Here is a 27,012-nt window from a genome sequence, read left to right as displayed (position 1 = left end):
AGGAGACAGTGGAAAGCCACAGAAAGGTAGAATTTTAAAGACCAAATCAATAGGAATCAGAAGACCAAGTTCTCCCTACAATTCTGTTTCAGAAAAACTCTCAGGACAGTTTTCTTTTTTTTTTTTTTTTTTTTTTTTTTTTTTTTTTTTTTTTTTTTTTGAGACGGAGTCTCGCTCTGTCACCCAGGCTGGAGTGCAGTGGCCGGATCTCAGCTCACTGCAAGCTCCGCCTCCCGGGTTCACGCCATTCTCCTGCCTCAGCCTCCCGAGTAGCTGGGACTACAGGCGCCTGCCACCTCGCCCGGCTAAGTTTTTGTATTTTTAGTAGAGACGGGGTTTCACTGTGTTAGCCAGGATGGTCTCGATCTCCTGACCTCGTGATCCGCCCGTCTCGGCCTCCCAAAGTGCTGGGATTACAGGCTTGAGCCACCGCGCCCGGCCTCTCAGGACAGTTTTCTAAAGACAAGTTACTAAATCTACTAACTGGAAAATCACTGAGAAAGAAAATAAGTCTGATAAATATGGGCAGAATCTTAAAACATGAACGTAATTGGAAAGAATAAATGTGAATTACTAATGATATTAGTATAAGAAATAGGAACCAAATGATATTCTTGAAACATAAATATGACTTGGAACAAAGACTATATTTGTTAAGGTTTCCTTTTAAGAAAGTTAAACACTTCATTATTTGATACCCTAGTACATGGCATCTGCTCTAAGAATATATAAAGTTGGTACTTCCCATTTTACCAAAGCCCTCATGGGAAAAGTTTGAGTTCATTTAAAACCATTTTGCCTAAAAATCAGCCAAGAGCATTTGAAAATCCACTGAGTGAAGACTAAAAACTGGTCTTCTGGGGCAAGCAGGAACGAGAGCTTCACCCTTATCAGACAGGACACTACAGGTTCCAAACCTTCTTCCTCAGCAGAGTAAGGGACTCTTTAATTTTATCAACCAGGTCCTCGTTCTTCCCATCAAATTTCAGTCCAAGTTTCCATTGCTTGATCCAGTTGTATTTGCTTATGAGTTTTTCTGGTAACTACAACATCAAGAAACAAAGAGATAAAGAGGTGTTAACATTCCAAGAAATCCACCACACGATCCAAGCTGTAAGATACCACAAAGTCTATAAAACCTACCTTTGTTTCCAGAATTAATCCTGCAAATCTGCCATGTGGGTTTAGGACGGAGGACCTAAATCTAGAAGTCAGGAACTTAGAAAGTACCATCCTGAGGAGGGCTGCTGGAGTGAAATGGTGCTTTTGGTTGAGATGCCAAAGCACAATCTGCCTTGCAGGACTCCAACCATGGCCAGGACATTCCACAGCAGTTGTACAGATGAGCTAAGGCCATGCCCACAGCACGTCCTCACACCAACCACCTTCAGGCTACAGGACTCACTGCAGCCTCTCAACCACCACCTAACACATGGCTCAGGACAGTGCTTCTGAGCATGTGAGAAGGTCCAGGGTGAAGCCAAACCTGCTCCTTTCTCAATAAGAAAAATAAAACCTAGTTTCTGGTATTTAAAAAATCCACCAAAAAAAGGTAGAAAAAGTTTGTTAAATAATGTTAACACATATACTCAAAGTTTTAACATTCAGAGAAATGACACTATGTCTAGTTTAACTGTCTAATCGATATATTAAGATAAAACATACATTGAAAATCAGAGGCAGGGGTTATGGGAGCTGTGCTCATTTAGTCCATGAAAGAAGTGACAGCTGAACTACATTGCTAGTTTCCGGGTTTTTTTTTAATTCCTGGAGTATTTGTCACTTTGTTTCCCTCTAGTTATCAACAGAATCTGCAGTTTGAAAGGCAAGCTGAGGCACAGCCTGACTGATGACAGCATGGGAAGTAAGACTCTTCCAATAGTCTTGGGTGTATCAGGAGAAAAATCCTAGAATTAGGCTGGGCACAGGTGTGTCACTTCACTGCTATAAAATTTAGAAAGGAAAACAAGTTCACCTCCAAGTCAACAGATCATTAAAGAATAATTAAATCCTACAATATCCTATGAGGAACCTTCTTTAGCAGTTATTGATACAGTTTTGCCAATACAGGTAACATAGCAAGACCCCATTTCTATTTTTTTTAAAATTTAAAAATTCACTGGGCACAGTGGCATGTGCCTATATTCCCAGTTACTCAGGAGACTGAGGCAGGAGGATCACTTGAGCCCAGGAGTTTGAGGTTATAGTTAGCTATGACTGTACCACTGCACTTCAGCCCAAGCAACAGAGCAAGACCTCATCTCCAAAAAATTAAAAACTTTACATAGCAAGAAAGAAATGAATAAAAATAAATACATAAAATAAAATAAATACAGTTTTAAATTAGGCCAAATCTTCCATTCAACTGGAATGTTAAGACTAAAAGACCCTTTCATAAATAGTAATTCTGGTTGTACCTTCTCAACCTACAGCAATGTGAAACTAAGGTGGTTTCTACAAAACACAGAACCACGATTGGGATGCAAATTACTTTTCACTGTGACCACAGTGATGGCGAACTACATCACTCACTAAGGGTGGAGAGGGCCTTCTCCTCCTCATCTTATTAGAGTAACAAATGACCACTCACCTAAGGGCTACACCAGCCCACTCCGTGCCCACACTGCCCTGCATTTAGGCAACATGTGGCAATTCTGCGGCAAAACCCTCAATTCGGTCTCTCAGATTTATCACAAGAACCTCACATGCCCTCAAGTGGCAACAAGCTAAAATTACAACTGGGCACAAAGAACTACAAATGCGCAGAGAATACTGGCCACACAGACGTGAGCTGGGAAACGAGGTGAAGGGAAGCCCAGAAGACCGGCTGAGCATCTGGGGACACGATACAGTTATCTAAAAAGTAGGTGCAGTACTCAACTGAATTACTCAGGAGACCCTGAAGACCTAACTACACAGAGAGAAACAACTATCTCTGATTCCTTTCACACACTGGTCAAACAGTTCAGGGTTGTAGACTTCCAGGAAATGCAGAAATCCTTAAGACAATTTTAAAAAATGAAGCATGAAAAAAGCCATCAGAAAAGAATGAAGTCAAATTTATTCAGAAGAAAAAAGTGAATACAACTTTAAATGCTTTCAGAGGTCATAGCACATGGAACACATGTAAATAGCCTTTGTTTTCCACTAAGCGCAAACTGGACTTCTATTAGAATAAAAAAAATTTAAGCAAGAAACCAGATTTAAATAAGAAACAGTGATTGGAAATATTCAAGAATAAAGTAGGTAATTAGCTTTAGCTGTCATTTCGCTTGTGACTAAACTATAAAACAGCCTGTTTTCTCTAGCATATGCTGGTAATTCTTGATACAACATACAGCAAATAAAAATGTGTCATCCCCAAAACTCACAAAAAAATTTTGACACACAGTCTATCTCACTCTAAGCAAACACTGTCACAGTCTAACCAGTTCAGAGACATTATAAAATGTAGCGAACTTGGAAACCAAAAGACCCGTGCTCTAGAGGACACCCCTCTCAGGGACCAAAGTGTTGTCCCACATTTAAGAGCCAGACTAGGCAATCTCCATAGCTGGGGTGAGGGTCAGATGATCTGGCTGCAGCCAAACACAGAGACTGGGATCTGGGCAGAAATGTGAATAACAAACAGGATGCCCGGGCAGGATGACAGGTGAAGGACAGCCAAACTGTCAGAGGGGCAATAAGGACAAAGCTCTGCCTCATAGGCAGGGAAAAGAGCAAGGCCAGCAAAGCTGAGCAGCAGCAGAAAGGAAGCCTGGGTCTCCTTCACTGACCACAGATTAAGGGGAGGTTCACTCAGTCTAGCTTTCCCAGTTCCCTTTAATACCCTAAATCCAAATGATGTTCTAAAAGACAGAGAAGACAGCAACATGCCACAGAGAACATCTCTCAATCTGCAAACAGAAGCAGATAAAGCTAGCTAAAGGTTCCACCCCTGATTTCTTTCGGTCACACTGCAAGAAACGCTCACTCAACAAAGCCCTTGTCACAGTGGACCTTCCAAGGGAAGGGCTGTGGGGCGAGGGGGGCCAGAGTGAGAACAGGAGTGGAAAGGCATCCACAGGAAGGTCTGCAGGCCACCTGGGAGATCTGCACGACCAGACTAAGCTTATGGGTCCCTTCCTTCCTTCACCAGCCCCTCAAACGCGAAGCATGTCCTGAATTTGAATTTGTCATCCAATCATGTCTCAGATGTGACACCACAAAACGAACTGGGTAAAGGAAATTTTCAAACTATGTTAAATTGCTGAGGGCTGGAACAGTAACACAAGGACAAGTCCTCTGGCTGGATGACAGCAAGGAAAGAACAAAGATATTCTTCAGCTAACATTTAGACCCAACGTTTAATAAACATATATACCAAACCCACAGGCAGGTACACTGTGTTTTCTCTCTTTGACAGAGGCTTCTTGGCATTCAATAAAAGTTAGATGACAAAAACCAAACCACAGTGACCAACTAATTAAATTATGCTCCCAGAAAAATAGAATAGCTGATACACATAGAAAAGGAAAGAAACTAGAAAGAATCCTTAAGAATTTTAAAACTATTTTCACATTACTCAAATTAATGTGAAAAACCACCTTAAAAACCACCTTAAAACCCCATCACTCACACATGCAACACACTCTAACAGCGATTAGAGTTTGAACAGTTTGAACGTAATCTACCCAGACTATTTTTAATATGGCAGACAATGTTACCCAAATATATCCTGCTACCAAAAAAAAAAGGGGGCGGGGGCGGGGCCATTGTACTTTACTTTTTTTTTTTTTTTTTTTGAGACAGAGTCTCGCTCTGTCGCCCAGGCTGGAGTGCAGTCGCGTGATTTCTGCTCACTGCAAGCTCTGCCTCCCAGGTTCACATCATTCTCCTGCCTCAGCCTCCCAAGGACCTGGAACTACAGGCGCCCGCCACCTCGCCCAGCTAATTTTTTTGTATTTTTAGTAGAGACGGGGTTTCACCATGTTTGCCAGGATGGTCTCGATCTCCTGACCTCATGATCCGCTCACCTCAGCTTCCCAAAGTGCTGAGATTACAGGCGTGAGCCACTGCGCCCGGCCTCTGTACTTTACTTTGTTTAAAGCAATTTTATACTTTAATTAATTACTTAGGACACTATTTACCCCAGATTCTCAGAAAGTATAAAAACACAAATTTAGTGTCAAGTGAGTCCATAAATCTAAATAGCTCCTTAAAGCCTCAAAAGGAAAATTTTGCTTAAATTGAGGGGGATATTACATCCAACCTAGAAATATAGATTTGTAGATTAATATAATATAGCTACAACTGTCAGCACAGCCTCCTGAGTAGCTAAGAACAAAGGCACACGCCACCACAATCTAGAAATTGTGTCATATATAGCTACAGTTGTCAAGTACAGAAGTTAAAACAAGGCAAAGCAAAAACAGTGAAATTACTGTTTGCTTCTCTAGCTGGGTCTTATATCCAACCATAGGAATGCTTTTGCCAGCTGACAAACAATTCTGAAATACTTTACTAATAAATGGCATCATTTACAAAAGAAAAAACAGCCTAGTATACCCATTTCTCTTGCCGCTATATGAAAGAAATAAGCTAATGCTGAAAAATCTGCTTAAGATGGCATACATCTTTGCTTAGAAGAAAATATCTTTCCCAGATGTTGGTTTTGTTTTTTTTTTAATAGACTCCCCAATATAAGGGGCCTCCTTATGTTGCCCAGGCTGGACTTGAACTCCTGGCTCAAGTGATCCTCCCACCCCAGCCTCCTAAGTAGCTAACACTATAGGCGCCACCACACTTGGCTCCAGATGTCATTTTGACAGTTGATAGAGGTGTGGTGATTTTGTGCTGGTTTATTAAATAATCGTGGAACAGACGGGGAGTATCCTCTACCCACCAGTCCTGGTTTTGCCCTTCCGAGCGTGTGATCTCTCATCCACCTAAAAGACCTCTACCTTAGCCAACAACAAGTTCCTCTAAAAGTCTTCTTTATTCTAGGAAAATACCCCAGCTCCTTCAACTGCTCCCAGAATGCGATGAAGCATCCTGGCCACATTTCCGTCTGCTGAGGATACAGGTACCGAGCTCGAGACAGCCTCTGACCAGCCCAGTTCAAGGTGGGGCTGTCACAGTCTAATTCTTAGAATCATTCCTTTTAAAATGCAGCCAGGTTGGTCTTTTTAAAAAAATAAAAATAAAAATAATAAAAATAAAATGCAGCTAGGGCTTTGTGATCATTGCTGGACATCGCATTTCATGCAGGCTCATAGCGGGCTTGCAATCAATTCGAATCCTAACATCTTTTTCTTTCTTTTCATAAACTGCTATAAGGCCAATCTCCCACAGCTGGCATTTCTGGGTTTTGGATTTTTTAAATTTAAGCACAAGACTTTCAATTTTCTTCCAGTTAATGTCATATTGCCATTTCTTTCCTTTTTTTTTTTTTTAATTTAAAAATATTTTGTTGGTAAAAAAAAAATGCTAATGATCATCTGGGCCTTCAGTAAGCTGTAATCTTTTTGCTGGTGGAGGGTCTTGCTTCGACGTTGACGGTTGCTGACTGAGCAGGGTGGTGACTGTTGAACGTTGGGTGGCTGTGGCCATTTCTTTTGTTTAATTCAACTTTTATTTTAGATACAGGAGGTACATGTGCAGATTTGTTACATGGGTATATTGCTGTTTCTGACCAACCATTCCTGACCAAAAAATCTTTCAGGATAGTCGTCTATCACCCACACGACTATATGACTTTATCTGTGTCAGGACGTGCAGACAAATGACTTTCCAGTGCAGGTCTGCCATGTGGTACATTTAAAACGCTAAAGAGGGCCAGGCCTGGGACAGGTTGAGTCTCAGCTCCTCAGGAAGTCCCTCTCCATGTGACAGTAATCATCTCTCTTCTAGTGTTGCTGTTCTGCCACCTACTAAGCCAATCTTCACACTTTGCCAAAAGTACTAATTTCTTGAATTATAGCTAGAAACGAAAGAAATGTGTATTCTAAAACCCCAGTAGGTTCTCAAACAGTAACATATACAGCCTACTTAAAACAAACACCAAAATTGAAATCAAACTGTTCCTAAGTGCTTTACACAAACATCTGCTCTCTAATTCAACTAAATTGTTCACATAAATTTTATCATTTTTCTCTTCTACGAAATATGAATTATTTTTGGTCATTTAACTATGTGAAATCATCCCAGCCACACAAAACTGAATAAACGCACATGCTGACATCATACTGCAGAAGATAATAGCAGGTAGCATGGACAGAAAGGGAAAATTTTCTCACAAAAATTGTTTGAAACATTTTGGACTCAAACCTGCAGCAGCAGCGTACCAGCATGAGCTCTGGATCCTGCAGCCAGAGCGGCAGCCCCGCAGCCTGGCTCATGGCCTGGAACAGCGTGGCCCTCAGTGCACAGTAATTATCACCACGGACTCGCCGTATGGAGGTGAACTTCTGAGAAACCTCCTCATAGCCCTGGGAAAAGGTATGAAAGAATTCAAAATGGTTGTTACTGACTTGAGATAGCAGAGAAAGTTTCATTCCTGTGGAAAAAACTTGGCCTGGGACCACTGGGAAGCCCAAAGTTGGAGTTTTATGTCCCTTCCTAGGCAAATGTTTTAACACTTACTCCCTGGCAACCAACATTTTGAAGGGTTTAATCTGTGTTTCAGTTAACCCTAAACTCTTTAACAAAAAGGCAAGAAAAAAGAGAGCTAAACTAAGTTTATATTTTCATATTAAAAAAATACAGAAAAACCCCAAGTTTCCAAAACACAAAGCAGGGCGGGGGTGCTTTGTGTATGTGCATGTATATATAAAAGTTTATATGCCAAGAGATGGCTGAATAATTCTGTTAGGCTTCTTTTCTTTTCTTTTTATGAGATGGAGTTTCGCTCTTGTTGCCCAGGCTGGAGTGCAATGGCACAATCTCGGCTCACTGCAACCTCGGCGTCCCGGGTTCAACCAATTCGCCTGCCTCAGCCTCCTGAGTAACGGGGATTACAGGCATGAGCCACCACGCCCAGCTAATTTTTTTTGTATTTTTAGTAGAGACGGGATTTCATCATGTTGGCCAGGCTGGTCTTGAACTCCTGACCTCAGGTGATCCACCTGCCTCTGCCTCCCAAAGTGCAGGGATTACAGGTGTGAACCACCACGCCCCGCCTTCTTTTCTTTTTTTAAGTGAAGTGTCACTCTTGCTCAGTCTGGAAGTGAAACAAGGAAATGAAAATGTTCAGTGACATGCTTGGGCACTCAAAAACAGCCATCCAATGGACCATTCTGAAACGTACCCTGAAAAGACACCATAAAATCCTAGTGACTCTGATTCCCCAGCATGCATGATGCCTGGCTTCTCCAGCTAGGCACATGCAGTCCTTGAGACTGACTGAGCTGCCCACCATCACCCTGGCCCTGGGTCCAGCCAGCCCCTTAACTCATCCCACTCTTCCTTGATAGTCACTGAAGACCCACTTCCTACCCTGCACTCACAATAAGAAAGAAGTGTTACCCTCATTGTGGAATGGGCGCAATGCAGACCACCTCTGTCCTGTGTGTCCAGGTACTAAAACCTCGTTCTTAGCTGTTTTCAAGGTTCAAGTCATAGGATGATATTTTAAGTGAATACAAAAGTACTTTTTTCCCCCAATAACAACATTTTGAGGACTGCATTTTTATTCAGTGGTCCAACCACTGTAACACATAAGGTTCCATCAGGCAGAATCACACCTACTAATAATTATGTATTTCTTGCCTATGGTAAACCTTAATTACCCCAGAATACTTATGATGGCAAATTCAATTGCAATTGTACCTTTCCAAATGCATAAATTACTCACGCTATTTCAGAATAAAATTAAATCTGAATTTATAGAAACTTACTTCCAAAAGAATATTAGAAACAAAAATAGACAATTACGCAAATAACGACTAAAATAGAATGGAGGTGAAAGCTGTTTTCAGGCATCTGAGATGCTCTAATTACTGCCATGGGTCGTGATGGGCTGGAGGTTGGAAAATCTGCAAGTGACCAACAGCACGTTCAGCAAAAATATAAATGTTCTTAACCTCTGGCAGGAACTAAGAATTCCAGGTGTTTCATAATTGAGTTCTCTAATAAACGCCTAAAACACAAAGCATCTACATTTCAGATTTGCAGAGAGCTATCATCTGCTCTCAGAGCTTTACAAGTGGCAGCTAGATTTTTACTAAGGTCAGCCCATGGGCAGTTGAGGTACATGCTGAAAGATAAGCAATTATTTTCTATAAAAACGAGCTCTGAGGAAAAGACTAAATATTCAAATACTTAAAAACTTAAAATCCTAACCAAAAAAATTTTAAAGATATTTCTATTAAATATGACGGTCAGTATCTCTAATATATAAGAAGTGCATTCAAATTCATAATGTAAATAATCCCAAGATAAAAATGAGAAAAAATAAATGTAAAGGTTTCAAGAGGTCATGGAAGTCTTAGGTTCAATCTGTTATTTGACTGTTTTTGAGCAATTCACATGGTTCCTCCTACTGATAATACTGGATCTGGTATACATCTGAGGGTAGAGCCCACAGGCCCTGCTACTTGATCACCTGCATAGTATATGTAGGCCATGGTGTCTGAGCTGAGTAATGAACCAGCCCAAAAAACCACAGCAGGACTACATCATATGAACCCCCAATGTCATCCCACAGCCTTGGAGACTATCTTCACATCACCAGTCTATGCAATGAGATTGGGACACCTTAAGTGAAGGGAGCAGTTCCTGACTCCCCTATGTAGGGAGTCGAGGAAGGTTCTAGGCCCCAGGACCAGAGGGTGTGTAAGCAAACCCAGTGTGCTGTGGAAAGCAGGAGTGTGGAATCGGCCTGAGGCATCCCTGAGGCTTTTATTTTACAACACCAGACCAAAAAGGATATTCCCAAATGGCTCCAAGAGGACAACCAATGGCTGGCCCAACTCTGAACAGCAGAGTCATTTACGTGTTTTTCAAAGAAACTGTGTCACTGAATAACTGATGCTGATTCTATATTAACACTGTGACTTAAAACAAAATCCTTATCTTTGGAGTCTATTTCCTTATCTCTAAGATAAGAACACCAATAATAAAGTCTATAGCAGTCATTTTAACTAATATCTAAAAATATCAAATGACATATGAAACAACTTACGATAGACTATTTGAAAGACCTGAAATATGTGCACCTCTGTGTCGTACCTTTTTCATACATGTTGCTTTCTGTGTATTTCCCCTCCATTCTTTTTTGCAGTAGTCCATGATATCCATTTCAGGAGCTACGCTTAATCTCGGTTCTGTTAAAGAATTAAAAAAATAATAATAATAATAATAAATCAAAGCATAATCAGAATATTGCTTCAGTTGGGGGTTACCCTTCACTCTTCGTTTCAAAAAAATCCAGAATTCAACCACTGCCTACCCACTGGTCCAGACCACCATCACCTCACCCCTAGATAACCACAGGGGTCTCCCAATGGGTGTCCCTTATCACCACACTCTCCAGACCATTCTCCACATGGTAGCTAGCCAGGATGATCCATCTAAACATGAATCAGATGGTACTGATCACTCCTGGGCTCAGAGAGCTCCAGGGACTCCTGCCTCATGGCCTTATTCCTCATACAGTCCCCCTCTCTGCCTCTCTGGTCTCTCCTCCCACCATTCCTCACACTGACTGGACTCCTGCCCCAGCTACAGCCTCCCAATACTCTCCAACACACCTGGCTTGCATTTCCCCACACCTGCAGGGCTGCTCCCCGGCTCCATGCAGGCCTCTGCTCCAGGGTCAGCTAGCACCTTGTATCATAATATCACATACACTTTTGCTCTCTATTCCTCTTTTACTATTTGGTTTTCCTTCTTAGCACTCGACACCTGAAATATTTTTCTGTACCACTCCCCCACCCCTCCACACACACACCCATACAAAAATACAGTAAAACACGAGCTCTTTGAGGGCAGGGACTTTGTTTTGTTTCTCAGTTGTGTTGTGTCCTCAGGATCTGGAGCTGCACTGACACTCAGGTGCTCATGAATACTTTCCTAATCAATTAAAGATGCGACAGTCTGAACTATGAGAAAACACTTCTAACAATGAGTAATCAGTTTTTTTATAACCATTATACAAAGAAATAACATCTACTATAACAAAAATTACTTTTAGTTATCTTAATGTAGTTATGTCCTTCCCTGATCCCAAAAAGCCAAAAGTAGTCGATAATAAACCAGAAACTAACAGAACTCTCCATGTTTGTTAATCCACAGACCTCACCTGACTCTAACAACAACACATCCCCAAAAATTAAAAATACAACTCACCATCAGACAAATGTTACAGCGAAAAACAAAATGGCCTTTATATTTTCCCTAGTTTAATATATATGGTTTGGGGTTTGCTTCTGTGGTAGGTGCATATACACGCACATGCACATGTTAGCGTGTATGTTTCAGGAAGAAAAGGAGGTAAATTCTCAGGCACATCTTGACTTCCTTTTTAAATTATTGAAGACGTAGATGCTAGTGATGATTTTAGAATATAAATACAGAAGTACCTGACAACATAATTACTCCTGAGCAAGTTATACATAAAATAAAAATGTTTTACTCAACTAAATTCAACAAATATTCACTGAGTGTCTAAAATGTACCAAACGTTGAGCTAGGAACTGGGGATACAAAGGTGCTGAAGACAGGATTCTATCCTCAAGGGGCTTCTGGACTGCTGGAGAAGAAAAGACAACAAGCACTTATAAACCAGGGTGTGATGGGTGCCAGGATGATTAGGAGCACATAAGAGGCCCTAAATCCTTCTTGCAGTTTAGGTAAATTAAAAAAAAAAAAATGAAGTAAACTCTTAAGAACTGTCGATTTTTAAAAATCTCATTGTGAATCCTTTTACAAAGAGAAGTAACCCTTTACATAAAAGGGAAAATAATACATATACAGATAACACAGACATATTTATCTGTGGCACACCTCAGGATTCACTTAAAAATGAAGCAGACTCCTGAGGTATAATATACAGGGACCACAGAGACCAATGCTGCACAGCCAATCCTTAAAAAACCTTCATTTTTTTAATTCGAGAAATATATTTTTGTGTGTCTACTTAGTGGATGGAAGCATTCTCATGTATCTGTCTTTCCATTCACCTGCCCAAAAGGGAAGAAATGCAAATGTCCAGAGTCAGGACACTTATTGGTTCACATTTTCCTCCAGTTAGGGTTATGAGCCTGAACAGAAAGCATGTCCAGCTCAGAACGGGCCTCCTGGGAAGGAAATCTACCTTCCTGCTCTCCTCCCTGCAGTCCTCATTCTCGTGCACACCAGGACAAGACCTGGCCTCCTGGGCAAGGTGGGGCAAGCCCAGCACCCCATGACTGAGGGGGGAAGGCGCAAGCCTCACACGGGCCAAGAGATCAAGCCATAGGCCACAGCCAAGTGCTGAATCAGAGGCCTACGTAGGCAGTGAGGGTTGGGAAAATGGGTACCAGCACAGCTGGCAGCATCAAATACCTGAATTCCCATTCTGCTGTGGTCCTCTGAGGAGGACTCCAATGGCTACTACATGCCAGGTACCAGGCTAGGAGCTGGAGATGCAGGACAAGGCAGTGCCTGACCTCGAGCAGACTACAGAGTTCAAAAGCAACTTTCTTTAGTTGCAAACTACATAGACTCTGCTGTTTTCAAAAAAGGGCATTTCTAATGGCAAAAAAATAAAAAATACAAAAATAGGGAAGTTGAAAACCAGAGCGGTAAGCCAGGAGTCGAAATAACCAAGAGGCTTGATCTTTAGCCACCACATGGGTGACAAAGACAAGAATCAGACCCTCAGGAGGTGGGAAGTTAAAACTGAAACCCCTCCGGAAAGCAGGGACTCTCAAATAGGACAGGAATCTCAATCTTTGTAATGGGCCAGATAGGAAATAAGTTAAGGCTTTGAGGGCCATAAGGTTTCTGTCACAGCTATTCAACTTTACCATGAACGAAAGCCACCACAGACAATATGTAAACTAACATGTTTCAAAAAAAAAACTTTATTTACAAACCCAGGTGGCAAGTCAAATTTGGCCTGGAAACCATAGTTTGCTGACTCTCAGGCGAGGTGGAAAAAAATCTTTTCACTAACAGAGAGGATAAGAAAACTTTCTGCCTCAGTCTGGGCTCTGCTTCAGGGGAGAGGGTAGCAAATGTTATTTCAGGAAGGACAATGAACCCAGAAGGTCTGAGATGATGTGAGAAGTGTAACGGGATCCATTTCATTCTCAGAGTAAAGCTAGGAGTTACAAGACCCACTGAAAAGCTTCACAGCCTGTGTGGGGTACAATGCCAGACAGAAGAGAATCACAACAGAGAGCCTATAGGGTGGAGGACTGTCAGCGGTAACAAACACCAGCTGAATATGCACTTTCTTCTTAGGAATCTGACTAATGAGGACACTGCACTCCACAGGAAATTTTGAACAACCACAGCAGTAGAGACAGAGTATTCTCTGAAGTTTCATGGAAGACTGGAACGGTGCAGCCCCGGAACGCACTACTACAAAGAATATCTCCTGTGGCTACCACAGTGAAGAATTCACCAATTCCTTGAGAAGGGCTCAAAAAGTATTATAAAAACCACACGGTGTATCATTTGTTCCTAATCACACATGACAATGCTTTTGTTCACCATAAACAGAAGGCAGTTTTCAAAACCAGAAGAGCACAGACAAGAGTCTTCTAAGGTTCATGGAAAATGACTTTTACGAAAAAGCTATGGATGGATTTCAATTTTTTTTTTTTTTTGCACCATGATAAACTCATACTAACTTGTTATAACATGTATGAACAGGATCTCATCTAAGGCACTAAGAAGGATAAGACATCAGTTTGAAAAGACCGCTAATAGAGCAACGTGAGTTCTGCTAAAATTTGATGTTGAATTTATGGTGAAGCATAGGTGAAAGAATGGCGAAATCACTTATGATTTATAAACAGTTTATAGGGACAGTGGCCCAGTGAAATCAGCAGCTTACAAATGGATAACTCGTTTTCAGAAGGAACATTACGATGTTGAGGATGAAACCTGCAGCGTCAGACCATCCACATCAACTCAGGAGGAAAATACGAATCTTGTTTGTGCCCTAACTGAAGGGGACCAACAATGAACAGCAGAAACAATAGCCAACATCACAGACAACTCACCTGGTTCGGCTACACAATTCTGACCAAAAAAATTACAGCTGAGCAAACTTTCTACTCCGTGGGTGTATCCAGATCAGCTGCTGACAGAAGCAAAGCTTTCAAGGGAAATTTTAAACAATTGGGATCAAGAGCCCGAAGCATTTCTTCGAAGAATTCTAATGGGAGATGAAACATGGCTTCACCAGTACGATCCTGAAGACAAAGCACATTCCAAGCCATGGCCACCAAGAGATGGAAGGGGTATAGTCAAAACAAAAGCAGACTGGTCAAGAGCAAAGGTCTGGGCAACAGTTTTTTGGGCTGTTGAAAGCATTTTGCTTGTTGACTTTCAGAAGGGCCAAACAACAATTAATAACTGAGAGTGTTTTGAGAAAGCAAAAGCTTTAGCAGAAAAATGCCACAGAAAGCTTCACTGAGAGTCCTTCTGCATCCCAACAATGCTCCTGCTCCTTCCTCTCAAACAACAGCAAGAATTTTGATGAGAAATCATTAGGCATCCACCTTACAGTACTGATCTGGCTCCTTCTGACTTCCTTTTGTTTCCTAATCTTAAGAAGCCCTTAAAGGACACACATTTTTCTTCAGCTTATAATGCAAAACAGACTGCTGCATTTACACTGTTAAATTCCCAGGCCTGTCAGTTCTTTAGGGATGAACAAATGGCTGGTATCATCATTTAAAAGTGGCTTGACGCTGGGCGCGGTGGCTCATGCCAGTAATCCCAGCACTTTGGGAGGCCGAGGCGGGCGGATCACAAGGTCAGGAGATCGAGACCACGGTGAAACCCCGTCTCTACTAAAAATACAAAAAATTAGCCAGGTGCGGTGGCTGGCGCCTGTAGTCCCAGCTACTCGGGAGGCTGAGGCAGGAGAATGGTGTGAACCCAGGAGGCGGAGCTTGCAGTGAGCCGAGATCGCGCCACTGCACTCCAGCCTGGGCGACACAGCGAGACTCCGTCTCAAAAAAAAAAAAAAAAAAAAAAAAAAAAAAAAAAGTGGCTTGAAACTGATGGAGCTTATGTTGAGAAATAAGGTTTATATTTTTATTTATTTTTTTATTTTTTTTTTTGAGACAGGGTCTCGCTGTTACCCAGGATGGAGTGCAGTAATGAGATCACGGCTCACTACAGCCTCAAACTCCCAGGCTCAAGCGATCCTCCCACCTCCGCCTCCTGAGTAGCTGGCGCCACAAATGTGCACCACCACGCCTGACTAATTTTTGTATTTTTTGTAGACACAAGGTCTCCTTGTTTGCCCAGGCTGGTCTCGAACTCCTGGACTCAAGCAATCCGCCCACCTCAGCCTCCCCAAGTGCTGGGATTACAGACATGATCCACCACACCCAGCCTTCTATCTTTTAATTCCATTTTTCCACAACCTTTTTGAAGTGCCCTTATACATTACACAGGTAATGAGAGAGAACATGCCACTTGTGATTATTCATGAGGTATCCCAAAATCAGAGTATCCCTATGCAGCTCCTGCATGAGACCAGTCATGGAACTAAGGACGTGCACCACATGCAACCTTGCCAGCCAAGTCTCCACAGACCAGTGGAGGGGTCCAGGAGAAACACCTCACTCCAGCAGCAATGGGTCCTGGTTGGGGTAAGATCAGGCAAGACAAGAAATACACAGACATGAAATCACAAAACGATGAGGCTGTGCTACTGATCCCATCACTGTCTTTCTTATTAATCACATTTATATAGCCATCTGCAGGCAAAGATGTACACAGCCAGTTTCTCAGTTAAGTCTTTCCATTTGAAATGAAAAATGCACTTCAAATCTGAACTCTCCCTCTAAGAATATAAGGAAATCAAGAACTGAGAGAGGACGGTGTCAAGAGATTAAACAAAACAATCCTCATAGGTGTGAAAAATGATATGAATGTAAAGAATGCAGAGAGAATGCTTGCATGAACATTTAAAAACCTCAGGAAACAGTCTCTAAACATACTTCGGCAAAACAATCAATGTAGATAAGACCATATACACAAGAATATTTTATTGATATTTTATGAAAATGGATATACTGATTTAACTGCATTTTCTGCTATAAACAATAAGAACTCTATAAATAAAACAATTCCAAACATACCTGATGCCCCTCTTTCATGTATAAGCAATTCTTTCTCCTTTTCTATTTCATCTGCAGCACGGTACATGTCCTCCTCACTGAAATCACACCAAAGCAGACATTTTCAAACACTTGTTGCACTGACATTTTCCATCCTATTATACAGCTGCTTATAAAATGCACAACACACTAAGGGTTTAACTTTTTTCACTTTACATGATGATAACCTGATAAAATATGGGTCTCATATCTTAAGAATAAAGATGCTTATGTTTCTATCTCACCACTTTCTTCTACTTCAGCATTTCTTACTTTCAATAAGACAAGTTACATTACTTCATTTGCTAGGTGGCTCTGAGGCCATTTTAATTGCAATGCCTATTAATGCCTCAACTATATACCTAGATGTCACAGCATGCATCTTATTAGTGAAGCTCCTGAACGGATTCTGTCAAGTTCCAAGAATGGAGATAGTGCTGATAAAAGTATTTATATAGGAATGCAGGCCCATTGCCGACCTTTGTAACATGTCACAAGCAAACTTGACAATAGCTACCTTAAAAACAAGAAGAGACTATGTTACTATTACAAATCGCCAAAGCTAAAATCCTCCTGCTTCCTGACACCACATTCAACCAGCCACACATGCAGCTGTTACATATATTCCCACTGTCCACTACTACCGACTTCTTACTCAGAGCTTCCTAGTCTCCAGTACTTTAGTTTAAAGAGCCCACTAAGTACTACAAAGGGAAAAAATCCACTAGATGCTAGACAAAGATGAAGAATGGGACTTCTGGTTTGAAGATGCCCCCTTTTTCCTTCAAGATTCACCCCAAAATGACAATAAAGGGAAACAGAAACCCCAATTCTATCTTTCATGAAACCAGAAGACAGGTGAAAGTCCAAAGAGCTGGAAAGCAGATGGAGTGGTAAATGACACAGGACAGGGAAGCCAAGGCTGGTGGATGGGCATCCACGGCAGGCAAGCCAGAAAACCTGGCAGAACCCCAGAAAGGCTCAGGAACTGGAGGCATCAAGTCCTTCAGGGGCATGAGTAACACACTGAGTGGAAAACAAGGAGACTAGCTGACCTTCACATAAGCAATGATCAGACCCCTGATTCCCCCAAACTCCTGCCTCATGAGAGCATACCCCATCCTCACACAAGACTGCAGACCCAATGGAACACAGGAAGGAGGAGGTGCCAGGCTTAAAAAAAAAAATTTCAGTGAATGACTGAGATACCCCTACCTCCAATTCCCTCATCACCCCTGCTCCTGGTACATGGCCTAGTACAGCTGGGGGCAAGAAGAAGGAGTCAGAGGGCAAGAGACAGATGAAGAAGGGGTACTGGGAGGGGTAGACTGAGGAAGTCTCACATGTCCCACTAAAACCTTTCAGTGGTTCCCAAACACTCAGGGAACTAATGTCAAAATTAGGACCTTACCCACCACTTTAGCCTATATCCCATTATTTCCCTATGCAGTATTCACACTTCAGTCCAAACGCCTGACCAACACTATCGTGTGCCCGTACATCTGTGATTTGCTCAGATGTTCCCTCTTCCTGAATGGCTCACAACTCCTGACCTGCCCCCTGCCTAATATATCACAATACACGCCATGTGGGTCAGCCCTCTGCAGAGTGCAATGGTTGGAGTGGGGACCCAGGAATTAGACTGCCAGGGTTTATTTACCTAGCCCTCATTCCGGTCCTTATTAGCTGTATGTATAACTATGACTAGAGTAACTACACCTCTCAGCATCTAGATTTAACTACCTGTCAAAAGGGCAGTAAGAGTATTCACCTCAAAGGGCTATTTTAACAAACAGATACATGGAAAATAATTAGCACTCAAAATTAAGTAAGCTATTCTTATTCTCATTTTATATCCACTGGTGCAAAGTATTAATGAACACTCTGACCAATTATCAATTTTTATTTCTTTTTTTCTCTATAAATGTGTAACTGTGTGTATCTTAATGTTGTGGGGGTGAGGGAACAAGTATCAGGAAAAGGTACTTTCCATGTGCTCTTGCTTCCAGTGAGATTTCAAGTAAAAAGTGTGATGTCACCCTTAGAGCCCATGCCAGAGTTAAAAACAAACAGAAACCTGATTCATGGGGACCATACATCAAAGGTCTAAAATAAAAAGTGACCAAATGTGTTCGTTCTTCTCTCAACCATTTAACAACATCTTTCAGCCTCTTTCCTGGCTTTATAAAATAAGAGACAAATTTAATCCTGTAAAACAGTCATTTAAGCAGAGCACTTTCACAGTGTCATTATTGGAGGCATGTATCTCTGGGCAAACCACTTCCCCAAGGCCTCAGTTTTCTTATCTCCAAAATGAGAAGACTGGAAGAGGCCATATAAATGGTTCCTCTTCCAGTTCTTTAGTCTAAGTTTGTGAATAAATTTGTCATGAAAATTGTACTTTGAGCAAAATCTGTGGCTATACTGTGTGCACATTTGGCTCCACTTTGTTCTCTTTTTAATCTACAAAATAACCAAAATCCAACATCAATGCCCAGAGGAGGTTCTCTAAACAAGCAACTCTCCGTCCCACAAGTACAAATTCCTACAAAGGCCAACAGGAAAGGAAAGGAAAGAAACAAACAGCAGAACAAACAGGAGAACTAAACGCAAAGGGAAGCTGAACAGGAAATTACTGGAAATAAAGAGAAGAAACTCAAGATATATGAAAAAAGCAAAGCAGAAATGGAAGAATAAGAGAATCAGAGTATAACCAAATTGCTTTAACCACAACTGGATTTCACTCAGATTCTGTGCACAAATATCTGCTAACTTCATGGCCACCACGAACGTACAGAAAATGTAATATAGCCTTTACTAAAGGCCACTATTAAAATAAAAATAATCCTGCTTAAAGCCAGGAGTTCAATACCAGCCTGGGCATAAAGCAAGACCCCGCCTCTACAAAAAAAAAAAAATTTAATTGGACATGCTGGCACTCACCTGCAACCCCCTCTACAGAGGAGGCTGAGGAGAAAGGATCACTTAAGCCTAGGAGTTGGAGGCTGCAGTGAGCTATGATCACACCATTGCACTCCAGCCCAGGCAACAGAGTGAGATCCTGTCACTAAAAAAAATTAATTAATTAGTTAATTAATTAAATTTTAAAAAATAATCCCGAAGAATAAGTTTTAAGTTTGAGCAATGAAGCTCAATCAATATATTCAGGAAGGAGGATATTTCACAGGCAGAATGAAATAGTTACCCGTCTAATATAAAGATAAGCAAACAGAAAGAAAGGAAGAAACAGAGCAAAAAATTATAATTTTATTTTAAAAATACTTCACTCAATAAACTTTTGCTTTAATTTTTTATGTATTAAAATAATAAAGCTGAAAACAATGACAAAATGAAATTATATTAAAGGCCGGGAATCTGAAACAAGTAGAGGTTAAGTTTAAGTTTTTGTTATGGGATGGGAAGATAATAAAACAATGAGAGGAAAAGGGATTTGGCAACCTTTTGTGTGTCAAGTTGGTGTGGCAGTGGGGAGGTACCCACTCTGACACAAAAGAAACCACTGAAGCTCAGAGACTCAGGTGATCACCACAGAAAACAGTTTTGTGATAAAGGAAAGTTAAGCCAAAGTCTAAATGACTTGATTTTCTGATAGTCACCCTCAATTCCACAGTTAAAATTTGTTAAAGGATACAAACAAAGGATAAAATTACAGCTGGATAGAAGGAGTAAGTTCTAGTGTTCTGTACCATTGTAGGATAACTACAGTTAATAATCTATTACATAGATTCAAACAGCTAGGAGAAGGATATTAAGTGTTCCTAAGACAAAGAAATGATACATGTTTGAGATGATGGACACGCTAATTACCCTGATCACTATAGTTATGTGTATCAAAACATCACTAAATGTCCCATAAATACGTACAACTTAAAAATAATTAAGCCTTGGCCGGGCGCGGTGGCTCAAGCCTGTAATCCCAGCACTTTGGGAGGCCGAGACGGGCGGATCACGAGGTCAGGAGATCGAGACCATCCTGGCTGACACGGTGAAACCCCGTCTCTACTTTAAAAAACACAAAAAACTAGCCGGGCGAGGTGGCGGCGCCTGTAGTCCCAGCTACTCGGGAGGCTGAGGCAGGAGAATGGCGTGAACCCGGGAGGCGGAGCTTGCAGTGAGCTGAGATCTGGCCACTGCACTCCAGCCTGGGCGACAGAGCGAGACTCTGTCTCAAAAAATAATAATAATAATAATAATAATTAAGCCGATTTAAAAAACTTATATATATATATGTTTTTTGAGACAGGGTCTCATTCTGTTGCCCAGACTAGACTACAGCCGTGCCACCACAGCTCCCTGCAGCCTCAACCTCCTGGACTCAAGCAGTCCTCCCACCTCAGGCTCAAGTAGCTGAGACCACAGGCATGCACCAGCGCATCTGGCTAATTTTTAAAATTTTTTATACAGTCAGGGTCTCACTATGTTGTCCAGGATGGTCTCAAAGTCCTGGGCTCAAGAGATCCTTCCACCTTGATCTCCCAAATAGCTGGGATGACAGGCGTGAGCCACCATGCTCAGCCTAAATTTTAAAACCAAATGCTAACAATTCCTAGTTAGAAAATTCTTAGTTTTGCACCATGGCATTATTTTAAAGTGTATATTTTCAAGTTCCTATTAAACAATATTTACCTATTTTCGTTTTTTGAGACGGAGTTTCGCTCTTATTGGATAGGCTGGAGTGCAATGGTGCAGTCTCGGCTCACTGCAACCTCCGCCTCCTGGGTTCAAGCGATTCTCCTGCCTCAGCCTCCTGAGTAACTGGGATTATAGGCAGGTGCCACCACACCCAGCTAATTTTTGTATTTTTAGTAGAGATGGGGTTTCACCACATTGGTCAGGCTGGTCTCGAACTCCTGACCTCAGGTGATCCGCCTGCCTCGGCCTCCCAAAGTGCTGGGATTACAGGCGTGAGCCACCACACCCAGCCTATTTACCTATTTTCTCTTAACCTAGAGATAAAATATTTTATTTTTGATATTAAGACAACACATCCAACTGAGTAAGCTATATAACATTACATACTAAATTACAACTGGTACCACTTGCTCTGTTCAAAAAGACCTGCATACCAACCAATTTTTGAAAACTTACTTTAAACATGCTCACTATACAGACACAAAATTATACTATTCCCAAGAGTAAAAGCCGTGAGTTAAAAGCAGAGCTTAGTGAAGCAGAAGGCATTTCTGTGAAGCCAATTTTTCAATTTTTGATTCAAGTAAATACGTAATAGGAAAAAAATCAATTCTAATGCATATGCAAAGCTAACAAGACAGAATATTTTAATCACTCACCATTATGAAACTTTTAAAAATTGTTCCCCTTAGTTTTCTAAAAGAACTAAGTATGGCCTTTTTTAATTCAACTCTCTGGACTTGAACCCTGCAGTTCATACTTAACTCAGCCTGTCCTATGAGACTAATGGCAACACTAAGGCAATGTTGGTGAGACAGTGTCAACCAATATGACACTAACACACCTTCCCACACAGGCACAGGAAAAGCAAAGACCACCAACCCAGCCGTTCTCCACCACTTTGTGGTTCAGACATGGGTGAACAACACATCAACTACAGGAAAGTACCGGCACCCCGGCCAAAATTCCACCCCTCTTCTGCAAGTGGACTTTCCACGACTGGCTCATGCTACTCCATGTGACTTACAGAGGTATCTGGGGTCAATGCATACACTCTCAATAACGTTTGATTCTTAGAGACATCCTAGTTCTAGACCCCAAAGCAGGCTCTTCATCAGGTTGGGAGAAAGTGGACTTCATCCCTACTCCAAACTGTAGCAGCATCTGGGGGTGGGGTGGGGCAGAAAATACATCCACAAGAACAACCGTGTACCACTTTTTTTGTTCACAGCCCCTTTGAGAATTCAGATTTCATCAGAACCTAAGCCCAGAAACATACATAAAATTGCTTTCAATTTCAGAGGGGTTCACCGACAGAATGCCTCCACAGATTCAAACCCTGTCTCACCCTCAGACAGGCAGAGAAGGGCCAAGGAGTAGTCTCTTCTCAATTCCCTAAGCATTTCTGGCCTAGTCACCAACCATGTCCCAGGACCAGATACAGCAGGAGTCAGATGTTGGGGGTGGAGTGAGCAGGGGATAGAGCATAGGAGAGCAGCAGAGGGAGCTTGAAGAAGGCCAAGTAATCTGGTCTGACAAAAGATTTCTTCAAATGTGACCCTCAGTTATGTTTCAAGCCATCCTTAGGGCTTGTCTAGGAGATGTGAGCCAACCTCAGCTCTTAAATGGGCTGATGGGTGGATGGAAAAAAGGAGGGAAGGGAGGGAGGGAAAGAAAACCTGCAATGAGATGTATACAAAGTAGCTCATCACTGGGCACTGTGGCTCACACCTGTAATCCCAGGATTTCAGGAAGTTGTGGCAAGAGGATTGCTTGAGCCCAAGAGTTAGAGACCAGCCTGGGCAACATAGTGAGACTCTGTCTCTACAAAAAGTAAAAAAAAAAATTAGCTGGGTATGATGGCGTGCACCTGTTGCCCCAGCTACTTAGGAGGCTGAGGTGGGAGGATCGCTTGAGCCTGGAAGGTTGAGGCTACAGTGAGCCATGGTTGTCACTGCACTCTAGAATGGGCAACAGAGAGAGATCCTGTCTCAACAAACAAGAAAATAAAGCAGCTTATCCATGTGGTTTATATGTTTCTTTTCTTCTTCTCTCACTTGTGAAATGTGATGAGCTTAGTGGAAAGGAATCAGAGTAATCTACTGTGCTGCCTAGGAAATAAGCCATCTCTTTCTCTACCCATCACCACAGCCTTCAGAGACATATCCCGAATGTCTAATTCAGCTGCAGAAGCTGGGCTATGCTCTGTACTTGTAATTACTATCCACTTAATGTATTACAAATGACTCTGTAGGATATCTCAAAACTTCTACAGTCTTACAGTGTTCATACTTCTAAGTGTAAACATTTTAAATGATTCCTCCTCATAGCAAACCCAACTATCTGGGTGGAAAGAAAGGCCTTGGCGCCAATGACAAAAAACGTAGACTAAAAATGGACATTACACTATTTAAATTGATACTCAACTATTAAGCTATATATATCATCATGCAGGAATTGACATGAATACCTTATATTGCAAACTTTGTTTATATGACACCCATGGCACAGTTTCTCTAGCCCATGAGAAAATACCATAGAGAAACAGTCCACTACTCAGATACTGCCGAGTCAGAAAGATGGAAAAAGGCTAGAAAGTCCAAAACTTGAGACATGATGTTTAAAAGGTGACATCTTAAACTCACCTCTCTTGTTCTGCCCCATCTTGAGATGTGAAAGAGAATGAGATAATCAAACACAACAAAAATAAAGAGAAAACAAAATTAAGCTGCTAAAAAAAAAAAAAAAAAACCCACACACACAAACCAGAACATCTACTGGGAAGCAAACATGGGAAGCAAACCAAGGGAAAAAAAAGGTGAAGTTGGCTGTCACTATAAATCATGTTTCTCTGCCTGGTTTTGCTGAGGAAGCCCAGAAGAGGCAGGGGGAGGTTCCCATGGATGCATCAGGGTCTCTCCAGTCAAGCTACACTTAAAAAATCTGTGAATGTGTAAAATGACAAACCTAGCCTAGCTTTTTTTTACATTCCTTTCAGCTCTAAGTCTATATAGTTATACTAGCAGCAGACAGAAGAGGCACCTGTGCCACAAAAACTTTTCAAGAAAGCGCACTTCTTCCTACCATTGTCTATTTTCATAGGTGTTCTGACTGAGAATCACATCCACCAGAAAACTTGCCAAATAACTATGTATACTTTTGAGAACATGGTCTGGCTTCAAAGTTTCTGCATTGCTCAGGAAGCACGACACCGCTGGGGCTGAGGTGCAGCACGTGAGACAGCGCATTAAATTAAGCGCATGGTTCTCACCACCAGGGTAGAAGGCAGGCAAAGCTGCAATTAGGAACCAGCATGGGCCCGTGGAGCAGGGGTTAGGGGCAAGAGACCCCCTATTTAACCCTCTGCAGAGTCTGAGGTTAAGTCTCTGATATGATTTAGATATTTCTCCCCTCCAATCTCATGCTAAAATGTAATCCCCAGGGTTCCAGATGAGCCTTGTGGGAGGTGATTGGATCATGGGGGTAGATCCCTCATGAATGGCTTAGCACCATGCCCTTGGTGATGAGTGTGTTCTTACTGAGTTCATGCAAGATCTGGTTGCTAAAAAGTCTGCGGCACCTCACCCCCACCTCACTCTCTCTCACCATGTGATCACCTAGTCCCGCTTGGCTTTCTGCCATGAGTAACAGCTCCCTGAGGCCTCACCAGAAGCCAAGTAGATACAGGCACTAAGCTTTCTGTACAGCCTGCAGAACCATGAGCCAATTAAATCTCTTTTCTTTACAAATTACCCAGCCTCGGGTATTTCTTTATGGCAATGCGAAAGCAGTCTAATACAAAAAATTGGTACTGAGGGCTCGAATATTGCTATAAAGATACCTGAAAATGTGGAAGCAGCTTTGGAACTGGGTAATGGGCAGAAGTTGGAAAAGTCTGGAGGGCTCAGAAGAAGACAGAAAAACGAGGGAAAGTTTGGAACTTCTTAGAAATGGGCTAAATGGTTGTGACCAATATGCTGATAGAAATATGGACAGTGGGCTGGGCGCGATGGCTCATGCCTGTAATCCTAGCACTTTGGGAGGCTGAGGCGGGCAGATCACTTGCGGTCAGGAGTTTGAAACCAGCTTGGTCAACATGGTGAGACCCCATCTCCACTAAAATCAAAAACAAAAATTAGCCAGGCATGGTGGTGGACGCCTGTAATCCCAGCTACTCCAAAGGCTGTGGCAGGAAAATCGTTTGAACCTGGGAGGCAGAGGTTGCAGTTAGCCAAGACTGCGCCACTGCACTCCAGCCTGGGTGACAGAGCAGGACTCCATCTCAATAAAAAATAATAATATTAAAATACAATAAAATAAATATGGACAGTAAAGGCCACGCTGATGAGGCTCAGATGGAAATGAAGAAGTTCTTGGGAACTGGAGTAAGGATCACCCCTGCTACGTCCTAGCAAAGAATTTGGCTGCACTGTGTCCATGTCCCAGGAATTTGTGGAATTAAATAACTTGTCTGATTTCACAAGCTCATAGGTGGAAAGAGGTGAGTCATGGATGAGACTTAGGGCTTTGGACTTGATGCTAGAATGAGTTAAGACTTTGGGGAATGGCTGGAAAGAGATTATTATATTAACCAATGTGAGAAAGACATGAGATCTGGGGGGCCAGGAGCGGAATGATATATAGCCTGGATATCTGTCCCCTCCAAATTTCATGTTAAAATATAAACCCCAGTATTGGAGGTGGGGACTGGTGGGAGGTATTTGGATCCCTCATGAATGGTTTAGTGCCATGCCTTTGGTGACAGACGACTGCTGACTCCAAGTTCACACCAGATCTGGTTATTTCAAAGTTTGTGGCACCCCTAGTCTCTCTTTTCCTCCCTCTCTCACCACGTGATTGCCTGGTCCCACTTGGCTTTCCGAGGTAAGTTAAATAAAGCCCTCTGAGGCCTCACCAGAAGCCAAACAGATACAGGCACCAAGCTTCATGTAAAGCCTGCAGAACCATGAGCCAATTAAACCTCTTTTCTTTTTATAAATTACCCAGCCTCAGGAACTTCCTTATAGCAACACAAAAATGGCCTAATACAGACTCTAACCCAGAGAGCAAACTGGCCACCACAGGACACATCAGCTCACACATGGGCCTGTACAGTGGTTTCAATTTAAAAAAAAAAATAGGTGCCACTATTTAAAAAGCAGCGTATTTCATGCAAGGCCCAAATAGCTGGATTCTTTAAATACAGAAGATGCAGCAACTACAGGCCTGAGCTTAGGGGACCCTGCCTCTCAACAGAGACAAGCTCTCCAGGTCCTAGCCAACTTCACTACTTCACTTACTGCCTAGCTCTGGAGGCAGGAGCTTGAGACCACTGACTCTCAATCTTATTTTCCCGTGGCCATTAACCCAATAAGTGCGAGTAACACCATCCCAAGGCTGTTCTCGACAAATAAGAATGTCTAAGTACTACGCAAATACATTATTACAACACAGTATCTACCTAACAGGGCCCCAAAAGACCCCTTTTCAGGAATTTTTTTCGAAAGTTCTAGCAGTGCTTTTTGCATTTCAACACATCTTAAATTTAACTTTCCAGCCAATTAAAATATCTGTCAAACTGGCTGTCTGAGTGGTTTCATAATTTCTTAAATTCCAACGGCATTTATAGGTGCCTAGAACTTGAAAGTGTAGAAAAGTTTCACTCGAGTTTCTATTCTGCTTCCACGCGTACCCCCAGACCCTTGCAGAAATCAGGAACTCTTCCCAAATCGTCTTCTTCATAATACAGTAAGGAACTGATGTAACCAGCACTGACTTTCCTTTTTAAAAGGATATGCGGGGAGGGATACTACTCAGGCCGTTAAAGGGTCAAAAAGAATGGATCAGACTCGGTCCAAAGTCTGTCCAACAGGTGGGACGTCGCCTCCAAGAACATGTCGCGCGGCTCCGTTCTCCCGCGGCTGCGGCAAGGGCGACCTCACTTCCTCCCTGTGCCAGGCTGGAGGAAAGATCTAGCGGGAGCTAGTAATAAAACACACCACTTCTCGGGTTTGCTTCCCAAGTTTCTGGAACTTTCTTTAACTTCAGA

General features: G+C 42.1%; 1 protein-coding gene across 2 annotated transcripts in view; it reads right to left on the bottom strand.

The window, feature by feature from the left end:
- OTULIN (OTU deubiquitinase with linear linkage specificity) overlaps positions 1-27,012 on the bottom strand; it is a 38,254-nt gene that overhangs the window by 10,686 nt on the left and 556 nt on the right. The window contains exons 2-5 of one of the 2 annotated variants that reach the window (XM_005556604.5): positions 16,293-16,369; positions 10,210-10,304; positions 7,326-7,469; positions 918-1,043 (exon numbers count right to left, since the gene is read on the bottom strand). In XM_005556604.5, coding sequence (XP_005556661.3) covers positions 918-1,043; positions 7,326-7,469; positions 10,210-10,304; positions 16,293-16,369 — 442 coding nt within the window. The remainder of the gene's footprint in view (positions 1-917; positions 1,044-7,325; positions 7,470-10,209; positions 10,305-16,292; positions 16,370-27,012) is intronic. The other variant, XM_073993158.1, reaches the window with a different exon arrangement.

The sequence above is a fragment of the Macaca fascicularis genome, chromosome 6 (genome assembly GCF_037993035.2).
Source record: "Macaca fascicularis isolate 582-1 chromosome 6, T2T-MFA8v1.1".
Classification (NCBI taxonomy): Eukaryota; Metazoa; Chordata; class Mammalia; order Primates; family Cercopithecidae; genus Macaca; species Macaca fascicularis.
This window is presented reverse-complemented; position numbering and strand designations above follow the sequence as displayed.